The sequence below is a fragment of the Pyrgilauda ruficollis genome, unplaced genomic scaffold, assembly GCF_017590135.1.
Source record: "Pyrgilauda ruficollis isolate IOZ18807 unplaced genomic scaffold, ASM1759013v1 scaffold18, whole genome shotgun sequence".
Taxonomy (NCBI): Eukaryota; Metazoa; Chordata; class Aves; order Passeriformes; family Passeridae; genus Pyrgilauda; species Pyrgilauda ruficollis.
In genome coordinates, this window is record NW_024516984.1 from 10,033,227 (window position 1) to 10,045,723 (window position 12,497).

The 12,497-nt window shown below is 39.4% G+C and overlaps 1 protein-coding gene across 1 annotated transcript in view; it reads right to left on the minus strand.

Moving 5' to 3' along the window:
* SULF1 (sulfatase 1) overlaps positions 1–12,497 on the minus strand; it is a 126,287-nt gene that overhangs the window by 25,766 nt on the left and 88,024 nt on the right. Inside the window, exons 10-14 of the mRNA XM_041464478.1 lie at positions 10,724–10,874; positions 9,540–9,715; positions 8,874–9,002; positions 8,553–8,609; positions 7,440–7,569 (exon numbers count right to left, since the gene is read on the minus strand). Of these exons, the coding sequence (XP_041320412.1) occupies positions 7,440–7,569; positions 8,553–8,609; positions 8,874–9,002; positions 9,540–9,715; positions 10,724–10,874 (643 nt within the window). The remainder of the gene's footprint in view (positions 1–7,439; positions 7,570–8,552; positions 8,610–8,873; positions 9,003–9,539; positions 9,716–10,723; positions 10,875–12,497) is intronic.

Below are 12,497 nucleotides of genomic sequence, written 5' to 3' on the forward strand. Positions count from 1 at the left end.
ATTTTGCATTCTTGCTGTATAGAAAAGATTGATTTTAAGTGTCACAGTTATAGCAGTTCTCTAGTTATAAAATATGCATGAACTGCATTGTCAGCTCTAGAAATGTAGGCACCTAGGTCAAGACAGCAAATATTTCTCCTGCATAGCATTCTCTACCAAATCTATTAACTTGCCTGTAGTTACAGCTCAACATCGAGAGACTTCTGTTGTTATCCAATAAACATCCACTATCAGGTGCAAACAAATAGGAGCTAATTAAAAGGATAAATTTAATCCTTTAGCTGTAAATAGTAATACCAATAATAATCTGTTACTATTGTGTCATATACATTTAACTTGCAGAGGACTTAGCTTAGATTCCATTTCATTGGATACTTTAAAATGGAAACTCTGCAAAAAGAGAACCTCAAAGGAGTACTACAGAAAGTGTTAAAAATAATTCTTGCATAAACTGTGTTTTCTGTCTAGACATTTCTGGTACATAGAGTTACTTTAATAAAGGTTTAAAGAATTTGCTTCATTAAAAACTGTGCCACTGTACCAAAAATGTCTTTCAGTTAGAGAACACCAGTAAGATGATAGTGAAAATGCTGAACAGTCATGCACTGAAAGAGATGAAACCAGTAAATCCAGTAATCTTCTTGGAATATCTCTGGATTTTATCCAGAATAGACTTCATACATCCAATTAAAAATTGCTTGAATTTATAGAATTGTCAAATCTGGGAAGAGCTGCTCTCTGTTTGATAAAAACTTAAATATTTAGGCTGAAATGTGAACTATTTAGGCTAAAATATGAAATACCATGTCCTGAAAGATTATTTTTATAGATAAAGGAACTTATCTTCATATTTGGTTTCAACTCATAAACATAGTGGTATTTTAACTAGAGGTATCATAATTCCTGGCAATTCCTATGAATTCTTGAGCAACTAAATTGCAGGCATGTTTCTGTCAGCTGTGAGGAATGACTCTGCAGGGTCTAAAGTGAGGAACAGCTACAAGGGCTGTTCACTAAGTGCATGAAGTATACACTTAATTTTAGGCACATAACTGGTCCCAAACACATGTGCTTCCAGTTAAGCCTGTGCATAGATGCTCCACTGAATTATTACTAAGAAAAGATGGTATCGATGGGGAGATGGCAAAGAAGAGACAGCTTTGAATCACTGCTCTGGTAAAACAGGTTTATCACCAAGTGCTTTTTGACTCCTGCAAGTATCAGGAGGTTGTTCTGGAATCTGGAGAATCCATGAGTGATGTTAATATGCCATAGCATAATTTTAGTTTGGTTTAGTGGGTGCTCAGGGTCTGGCTGTCAGTGGCTGGCCAGCCATCTGACACTTCTGGCCAGCTCTTACCAATGTATGTGTTTTTATTCATACTTTGCAGCTGGTCATAAAGCTGACCTATACAAATGTATGGTCTGTGATATTTGTTTTATGAGAATATAGATACTCGAGCCAAACCAGACTACACCTAATAAGCCCCATTCTAATTTCCTTTACAATATTATCTGTGAGCTGATTGATGGCAAGTGTTCTTTCAGTATGGCAAATAGATATTCTTTCGACTGAATGCTGATATGATAATTTGATAAATATGAATATCAATAATTAAATTCTTATGCTAGGTTTTTAGAAGGTGAAAAATACGTGAGAAATAGGAGCACAGGCTACAAAACATGCTTTTTGGATCAGAGCCAGAAGAATCTTGCACATTTACCACAAAGCTGATGTTTGTATTCAGCAACACGTCTCCAGTGACTACCCATAAAACCTCAGATCACTGTAAAATACACTGAGGCCTAATCTAACTAAAATCTCACTGTACAGTCTTCAGGCATTTTCTCCAAATGAAACATTATTTCCTCATGGTAGTTTTGGGATACAGTTCCTCAGGAGGAAACTCGATATTATGCATCTCCAAAGCTGAGATGCATGAAAAGAGAGCACAGGGAAGGTGCAGCTACAACATTATACCTGTCTAGCACAGTGTGAGTTCATGTGCGTGCATGTCATACCGACACGGGCAGCACGATGCATTTTCCTGCTCTGCCCACTGTCAGTGCTCATTGGAGCTGGCAGAAGGCCACGGATCTTTGCAAGTCTCAGACCTTTGCTGTTCACAAACTGGCAGGTAGTGTCGAGCAGATGGTAGGAGATGTATGCCCATAAAATAAACAGACCCATGTCTGGGTTTCACTGCTGAGTCATCCAATCTAAGAGCTGAAATTTTAAACACAGTGCTTCACGGTCCTCATTTTGGGAGGGTGGTTCTTTTTGGTTTTTTTTTAATCCTATTGGGAAAATTAAAAAAAAAAAATTGTGGTTTGTGCAATTTTTCTAAGAGGTTGAAAACATATATTTGGCTATGGATTTGATACTGATTATAAATAATGGATTGAGCAGTACACTGGAGACATCCAGCCTATCAGTCACCAGACCTCATAAGGTAACTGTGATCTGGGAAAGAGTGTTAGGTCCCAGAAGTCAAAATTATGCCTTAGGAAAATTCCTATGACTCAGACTGGAGAGAAAAAGAATAAATACTTATGAATTAACTCAACTCCTTAATTACACGTTTAGGTAAGGGAAGAGAGAAAGAAAAAGTATAAATGAAAACACAGTTAACATGGTTTTATTTGATATTTGCTAAGTATCCAGAAGAATTTCATGAGTGAGAAGATGGAATGAGTTCAAGAAAAATAACCTGCTGGAGGATTTAAGAGCAGCTTGCCTCTAAACCTCCTGAACTAACATATATTCTTGTCTCAGGTTATTCCAGTGGAAAGCTGAGAAGAGATTTGTGTCATGATAAGGGTTGTATTAATCCAGAGAAACATTTGTTCACATGTTATTTTTTCTGCTCTGTTGGAAAATTAACAAAACTTTATTACAAGTTGACACCAACTGTTTCCCATTTTAAAACAAAAGCAGGGTTATGCTGCAGATGAATGCTGCAGATGAACACTGCAGATGAATCAGTATTTCTGTTATTATTAATCAGCTTATTACTGAGAGGGTAAATATATATCAATGAAATATAAAAATACCCTGCATACCATTTAAGTGTTAAAACCCATCAGTATCCACTGCTAAACCAACTGGGCTCAATCAGGTGACCTCAGTAATTACACCATGTAAACTGGTGACAAATTTGGCATAGGAACTATGAAATAAACCTCCTGTTCCCATCTTAGTTTCTTGAGCATTCTCTCATGTGGAGACGTGGAGGGAACACAAAGGAAATGTCTACCCTTCTACAAGCCCCAAGCTGAGCAGGGAGCCCACCAGCTCCTGCTCCCTTTTACAGGGGAGTGAATCTGGCTGATGTGATGGCACTGTCTGTGCTTTGGATGAGTGCAGATCAACAGCTGGGGCAGGGCAGTGGCTGAAATCTGGTCTATACCAAATATGACATGGGCAGGTGACCCATAAATCACTTATAAGTTCATAAAATTAACAGCGCTTCCCAAGTTCCGAAGTTGAGGAGGAAGAAGAAAACATGAAATCCTCAAGGCCAGGTACTAAGCAAGCAAAAAATTAAGAGCACGTACTGAAGGAACATCTGGAGGTTATTTAGTTCAACCTCCTCCTCAAAGCAGCAACATTATTAGGTTTGGATGTATCCTGGAGTGGAGTTTCCACAGCCTCTTTGGGCTCCAGTTTTTAATCATATTTATGGTAACACGTTTTTCCATGCACCTCTTTAGAATTTCCCTTGCTACAGCTTGTCTCTTACTGATAGCCCTTTTGCTGTGCACCTTCAAGACATACCTGGGTCTGTCTTCTCTCTAATTAGCCATCAGTTAATCAAAGGACACAATTAGCTTCTTCCTTTGCCTTCTCTTCCCCTGGCTAAACAAACCTCTGCCCCTTCTCAGTACCTCCACCCCATCTCTGAGGTCCTCCCCTGGACTTGCTCCAGCGCACCAAAGTCTCGCTGCTCATGGAGATCCCAACCCGGATGCAGCATTCCAGGTGCAGCCCACAGGCACCAGGGAGAGGCGAGCGCTCACTTCCCACGACCTGTTAGCAGTGCTCCTGCTAGTGCAGCTCAGCAGGAGCTCCTCTCCTTGGCATGGGCTCACCGCTCACCCGTGTCAATGACTGCTGGAACACAACTCAGGAGTGAGCACATCCCATGCACATCTCACTTCGGAGATATTCTCAAGGAGGTGGGTGAGTGCTTGGAAACTGTCCACCCATAAAGGGGATTATGCAAAAAAAGCAAGGGGACAGTGATCTACAATGTGACATACAATCAAAGTGATGCAACACGTCAATGGTGCTAGAAAATTTAAATACATTAAAAACTAACAGTGAATGTATTTTATATTTATATTTTACAAATGTTAAGTATTTTCTCTTCAACCCTCCCCCCCCCACCATTTTTTAGGTTTATCTATTTTCAGATACACATTGGGCATAAAAAATTAAGAATTTTGAAACATTTGGTTAAAAAATTAATATGCTAGATACCTTAATTTTCCTTTCTTTTAAAGAGAAAATAAGCTGAAGCAAGTATTATCCTGAGTACCACAGCCTTGGAGATTTTGGAACTAGCAGATCTCAGGATCGCACCTCATTTTAATACAGGAAAAAAATATTTTTTTTCTTTTTCAGCTTCCTTGTGTTCTCCTTTTCAAATAAACTACGTATTGACTAGAGTAAATTTAAATTAAGAGCAAGCTTTTAATGGTGCATAAATTCCCCACATGCTTATTCTTAGTTTCAGCCATTTAGCAGCAGCGTCCCACAGACCAGTAATTTCACTGTTTTAGAATGTGTCAGCAATCACTCATTCTGTGAAAGTAATTTTAATTTAACTGATGTTAACTGCAACTGATTAGAGTAAACGTAGGAAGTATTATAAACAACCATAATTTAAATGAAGATTTTATTTCTATATATGCACCTATGTAATTGAAATCAACTATACAAATCTCAAAAGTCAAAACAAAGTTAATTCATGCACAGCAATATTTTGTCTTTTCTAAGAGGTGCAAAATGACTACAGCAAATGTGCTGCAGGAACCTCACATTAAACTATGATGGCTCAGAAATGCACATTGGAACATGTTCGGACTAAGGAACATTTATTTGACCTCCTAACTTTTTCCATTTGAAGAACTTCTCTACATGGAAAAAATCCTGCAGGTACTTATTTCATGTTGCAATGCCTCACTGAAGTTCACATTAGTCCAACGTTGGTCTTTAAATTCACACTTTACCTATTCTATGCTGGCTTTCCTGTGAGCACCACAGGTAGTCTGTCCTTGAGAGAGAAACTGGCCTTGTTTCCCAGGGTTGCATGAGGGCAAATGGAGTGGGAGGAATGGGTCTGTGCCCCATGGGCTGAATGAGCCCAGAAGATGCTCCCCCCCTCACGATGCTCTGCCCAACAGAAATTTTCCATGGGCATATTTAACTTCAGCACCCCTGCAGGAAGCCTTTAGGGTGTTGGAATTATCAGGGACAGCCTTGGTCTATTTTTTAAAGAAAATAATGTGTACACACCAATGGCTGTGTCTGAAAATCTGTCTCAAAGAGGTCAGTTCAGCCCTGTCCTTCATCCAGCTGTGAGGGATGGCTGCTGGGCTCTGTGCAGCCAACATATCTTCAGCATTGAAAAGACCTCAATAAGAGTTTGTAGGTGGGAGACCCACCATCAAACGCGATTGCTCTTGCAGCCTCCTTGCTGCCCTTCTTCCTTCACCCTTGGATCAAAGTGGATTCACCAATATGGGATGGCCTACTGCCCTGGGCTGGGAGCAGGGTTTCCTGCTGACTCAGGTGTGGTGTCTGCTCAGGACACTTAACCTTTTCTAGTCATATGCGGAAAAGTAGTTATTCCAAACCTGGATTTTGGCATAAGAGGTACTAAATATAAGGAATAATTGCAAAGAAAATATTTTGTTATTTTAAAATGAAACATCTTAGCATCTAACAGTCTAAATTACTTCATTGATCTCCTTTAGTTTTTATAAAACATTTAGATTTTCAGATTTAATCTCTGTTTACAATGGCAGTGCTTGAACTCCTGAAAACTTTGCCCTTGGGTGAGACCGCGATATTGTGTATATCCCTTCCAAAGTGGCTGCATTTAAGGAGCATGTGTGAGGTAAGAGCCGTGACAGAGGACCCGACCAAGGATGTGACAGCCGAAACATTAATCCAGTCCAATCTGTGATTAACCGAGAATTACTGTAACCCTACACTCGGCAGGAGGCGAAGGGGCAAGGCGGGGACGGAGCATTTCTCTAGGCGAGCTCTCGGCATGGCCGTGCAGAGCGCGGCCTGCCCGGGGCCCGGCGCCATGGGTGGCACGGAGCGGGGCCCAGCACAGAGAGGGCTTTGTGCCCTCGCTGCAGAGAGCGGCCGAGATCCCAGCGCCAGCCCCACGGCTCCTGCAGTGCTCTGAGCAAACATCTGAGGGCAAAGCACGAGCGCCTGCCTGGGAGAAATCACCTCACACTTCTCCGGGGAGGTGTGTGCGGATGGGGATGGACGGCAAGGACGGCAAGGCAGGCACAAGCCACTGCCTGGGGCCCCCAGCATGTGCCCCAGCGTGGTTGGAGGTGGTGTCAATGAGAAGGGTATAGCTCACACATCTCTCCAGTAAATCAATCCTATGTAACCATAGGTACTGCATTAATTCAGGATAGATTGATGAGAATTTGGAGTTTGAATCACTTTTGTTAATTTAGCTCTCTTCCTGTGCATGCACTGCAGAGATGCAGGTGTAAGCATAGTAGTCAGGGGTGCAGTAATTTCTGGTTTTATGAGCAGGCAATTAGACCTTTGTATCAGACTCAGGTGTTATACTGAAATCACTAAGGCTGCAAGAAGAAAAAGTAATGCTTGAGTATGGGTATCGCTGCCTGAATCCTTACAGTGACCTGAAGTAAGGAGTGTTTCTGGGCAAAGGGACCCCTCTGTTTAAAGTGTTTCAAAATATTAAAGGATGACGATTACTAAGTCTGCTGTTCAATTGTTCATCCCAGCAAATGAATTCATGGGTAACCTTAGGTCTAACCAGCTTGCTTTGGTAATTCTGAACGAACCCAGTGAGTACAAGTTTTCACAACTCAAAACTGTTCTCTCCCTTATTAACAATTACCACTGCACTTTCTTGCATATTTATCAATGCACATGATCAAATTAAAAGTAGTCATTTCATGTTATGTTTGAGCATGGGAGTTTTATGATAAGATCTGTACTAAGACAGCAAATGAAGGGCCAGGTCTTCAACACCTTGAATTTGACCACTGCTTAGAGAAATTTGTCTGGTTTTCTTTTGCTCTGAAGATATTAACAACAGTGATCTTTTAGTTACCTTCCAAAAGGCACATTCTTCAAATGTGGCTTTTGAATCATAGTGTAAAATGTGTATTTCCCTGTGCCACCTAGAAAACTGCAGTTACTTGTGGCTTACCTGTCCTGGTTGTTCACAGGCTGTCTGGTATCTTGCTTGTTGGCATAATTCTTTTACTCTCTCATACTTTGGTAGTTGATTAGACTGCTGAGTGTTTTTGTTGGGTTCCTCCTTCTTGCGTAGAAATTTGCTTATTAAAAAAATAAAGTGGATGTTTTAGATACATTGTTCTAAGCCCTAAGGATGAATGTAACTTGAACAGTGAAGCTACTTGAAGGTTTAATGTCTTCTCAGGGAAAAAATCCCCACATTTCTGTTACTGACTTTCGATGTAGGTCACATACTGAAAAAAAGCCTCAGGTGACTGGCTGAAAATTGCCAGAAGATAAAAAAGTGCTGCTAAAATATGTTTAACTGGTACAGTTCAGCTCCATTCATACATAAATGTAGGTTTTTACAAAAAGCAAAACTCTTTGAAGCAATACTTTCTTGGCTGGAAAACACAGCTGAAGACACAACAGGGCTTTTATACTCAGAACAAGCTCGGCTGTATCTTACATATTATGATGTGTCTTTCATGCACTGTTTTGTAATACATCAGACAAGGTTTTCATAATCTGTAAAGTCATAAAGTACCAAAAAGAAATTGCTGTAAAATTTTTACCCAGAGAAAATTTTCACAGCAACAACTGGCAAGGTAAGACGGTATAAGGAGTTATCAGCAAAGAGAGGAGCAATTATAGTAACGAATCTCAATTACATGTAAGTCTTAGCTAGAACAAAAATTAAGAATGCTTCTAACACATTATGGAACACACAAAATCAGGCAATAAGAGGATTCTTCACAGCTGGATTTGAAACTGAGATTTGGGAAGAAAGTGATTTGGATAATGACAAAAGTGGGCACAAGCACAGTGTTAGGAAAAGAGGCTAGGAGAATCACCAGAAAAGCATGCTTTCAAATTTCTTCAGAGAAAGGGATTTGGGAGCACAGCAGATTGCAAAGGCAGTGGTGGGAAACTAGGAAAAAAGTCATGCCTGTCAGTTTGCTTGCAAAATTTACTGCTTCTCTGACCATAAAAAGGAAGAGGAGGAAGCAGAAAGGAAAGCATGTACAAGGGAGCGTTCCCAGCAAGCAGGCTCTCCCAAAGCTCTCTCACCCCTAATAATTACCCTCTTTCCACTAGAAATGTGTCACGCCAAATTTTGGTCTTCTTGTTTGTTCGAAACCTGAAAGTAAAATAATGACATTTATTGCTGGCACTGAAGTACACCACTGTAAGTGTTAACAAATTATTTTTGAAAAAAAAACAACTCTCCACTTATATATACTTGCAATTTTATAGATCTACTACTTAAGAGACTCTTGAAATGGAAAAGCTGTGGTCGTTGCCATGACACAACTCATTTTCACAGAATCTGTTTTTCCACTCAACTGTTGATTTACTAAGGTGTTTGCTCCTGAACTGGCTAAAAAAGGATCATGGGACCCACCTGTTTCCTGGTCTCTCCAAGTCCAGAAGTTTTAGGACAGATTTGCCATCCATATCTGGAGGTGTGTCAAGGCCTGCTATATCCAGAATTGTTGGAGCAAGATCAATATTCAGAACTATCTGAGGCACACTGCAAATGAACAGGAAAGGTCATAGTTGCCATGTGTTCAATGTGTAAGTCTTCACATTCTCTCGGAAATAGAATGATAATTAATGCTTATCAGGGCTTTGAAGATGTAAAGCTCTACAGAAGTGCTAAGTTTAGAAAACCTGCTTTGAAGTCTACAACTCAGAACGATAGGCCAGTACTGCAGACTGACATCACAAAGAAAAAGTTAAGCACAATTAAACAAGGAAGTGCAGCAGCAACACTGTTCTTATCTCATTGACAGTGAGGGCATGATGCTAAGTGACAGAGTGAACAGTAAAGATGAGCACATCGTTTTTAAAAGCAAAACCCTACAGGACTATGCATTACAGTTTTCTCATCTGCATTATAACTTATTCATTATATGCAAAGTGAAAAACTGCCTGTTTATGAGACTCATTGCTCTGCAATAATAGGACATCCTTTATGAAATGAAACTAGACAGAGTGATAATTACATACTCTCAGAAACATTTTACATTAGGCTCAACAGCTGTGCTAGAGACATAAGGGAACGTACACTGATCCTGGCTCCACACTTGGACCGCGAATAAAGAAAGGAACTCGAATATCAAAGTCATACGGCATTGACTTCCCCTTGACCAGTCCGAACTGCCCAATATGGTATCCGTGGTCAGCAGTGTAAATAATGTAGGTGTTCTCCAGTTCTCCCATCTCTGCAAGCATTTGGTGTAACTGCAACCCAACACAGAAAGAACTCCGAGTTAAGTGTAGCAAAGCATGTTTTGTGTAGAGTTGTGTATAACCATAATTTATAACACTTAAATACACAGGACCAAACAGGGCATCAATGCCATAGTTGGCACAGATTCTGGGGACTGGCATTTGTACATCTTGCCTTTACTGTGCTGTGAAAAAATCAACGTACCAGTTCAATTTCACACTTGACAGAGGGGACAATTAAACAGCTCCAGAAAATTAGAACAGAAAAAATATGGTAATGATGGGGTAGTTGCCTTAATATGTCCAAAATTCATTGTGTACTCAAACACAGCTTGTGAAAAAAGTCTGCTACGGCTTTAGGGGAAAAGGTACTAAGATTTGATTTACTGTGCTAGTCTACAACTTTCCCATTCCTTACAGTTGTGGGCTTGGGAAAAAGCTGTAAATTTTTATTAAAGTTTAAAGAAATCTCTCTAGGGGAAGATCTTTGGTCATGGTGCTTGATTTTGGAACAAAAAGTCATACAAAGTAAACCTAATAGTTCATGTATCATGTTACCTATAATTAGCAGTGCACTGCATTGCCTAACTTCTGCAAACACTTGTAGACTGACACCTGAGTTGCTGTGATTTGCCAGTTCCCAGATTTCAACTGAAGGACAAACTGTGAATGGAGTATGTGAAATGAATAGAAGTTGTCACGTGTGCACCTGTGTCTATCCATGTGTACACACAGGTGATGCATCTTCTGTTAATACCGAGCTTAATACTAGGCCCAGTGACATTTCCCTTTAAAAAAGCACCCTATTTTTTTGACCCAGCAATTGAAAGAAGAAAGCCAGGAGCTTGGCCTCATGTTGCAGAGAACCAGAATTCAATTCCACTGGGAAAAGGTGAAGTAATTCCTCATAATACAGTGACTTTCCCCAGAATGTGGTTGGTGAAGGTAAAGAAATAATTAATTAATTAAATTTTGTTACCAGCTAACAAGATTGTATTCACAGCAGTTTCTTGCACTCACTCTTTCCATAGAGTCATCAACTGACATCAGGGTCTGAAGTCTTTTGCGCTGCAAGACGTTGGTAAACTCCATGTGGATTGGCAGCATGGGCCCCGTGTACTGCATAATCCAGTGCTTATCCATGTTTGGTGCATAGTTATAGCTGGGAGTGCTGGAGGAAAAGAACGGATCTCAAAAGTTGTGCAGCGTGACAGACATCAGAGGGAGGTGGGAACTTCTCCAACACAGAAATAGCCAACAAACAGTTAAATCACAAATTCCATGTGGTATCTGACAAATACCAACAAACATCACTTCAGCGGCTTTCCAGATTCATTGGAATCATGTATCACCTCCTCAAAATATTTTAACCACTTGCTTTCCAATCTGTCTTTCAGACTCAAAGACCACTACAAGTTCCATGTTAATATTTGGGATTTGCCAAAATCTATTTCTCAAACAAACCTGCAATCATTAAAAAGGCTCATCTGAATGGTGCATCCCATACAGATAAGAAAAATTAAGGGAGTTAGAGGTGAAAAAGGACTGTTTACTTAAGGTATATTGCCCTGGTACTTCCAGTAGAGAAATTACCTTTAAATAAAAGTCAAAGAAAGGTATTTTCCAGTGGGATAAAGAAATTTAGTAGTCAATATAAAGAATACCACCAGTGTTACAGTTAGTTCTACACTAAATACTACTGAAGTGTTATTTTCAATGTGATTGCAAAGCACAGTGCATTACAAGCATAAAATGAACCATGACAACAAAACTGAGCTAACACTGCTATTGGTACTAATACTAAGAAGAAGTACGGCACAGAATCCTATCTAAAGCAAGGAATGATGCTTTAGGAGTTTGCACAAACATCAAAAGAAATATTTTAGAGTGGTATTCTATCCACAGCCAGTGTATTTTTGAAAGATATCCTATAAGAAACAAGAATATTTTCCCAGAGATATCACCTTGGGAGAAAATGTGTGGCAAAAAATGTGTCAAGTAAATTTTCTCTACAGAGAAACATGTTACAAAAGCTCTCCACCCTTCTTGTTTTTATGCCTAGCATACATGACAACCACAAGGTGAAGAGAAACCAAGCAACATCCATTTCCCATAATGGTTGCACCTACATACGAGCAGTTCCCTTCTCTAGAAAGAAGGAATCTTTCTAGAGAAGGCTTTGTCATTTTCATTAAGTTCTTCAGGTTTTATTTCTCCCCTGTTTCTAGTATGCTGCAGCACATGGTACATGAACGGCAGCATTACATTTGAAAATTAAACATAAATAGAAGGTGAAAAAATACTGTTGGGTGATTAATTTGATTCTTTCTATTCTCTTTTCAGTTTACAAGAAACATTAAATTCAATATTAATTTCCTGCTTAGCTACTGAAAATTATAACGTGTATTAACAAAAGGTACATTTTTCCTGCTGAAATATGTATGTGTAGTTTTCTTTTCTTAAAATGAACAGTATCAGAATACTGTATAACTTAGAGTCATACTTTTGACCAGTCCTTCACTTAGGTTTCATTTTTCTTTACATGGTTGTATGTGATCCCAGAATGGTGGAAACAGTTGATTTTTATATCAGATATTATATGTATAACTTTTAACTACATACTCTGAGGACAAAAATCAGCTGAAAGGATAGCATAGTAAACTGACAGTCAACTTCAATAAATTTGTGGAATCCACATTCTAACTGGAAAGCATTATTTGAGAAGTTAGGTAGAATTTGAGAAGCATGCCTTTAATACACAGAGCAAGTTTTGACTAACCTACTTAATCATTAG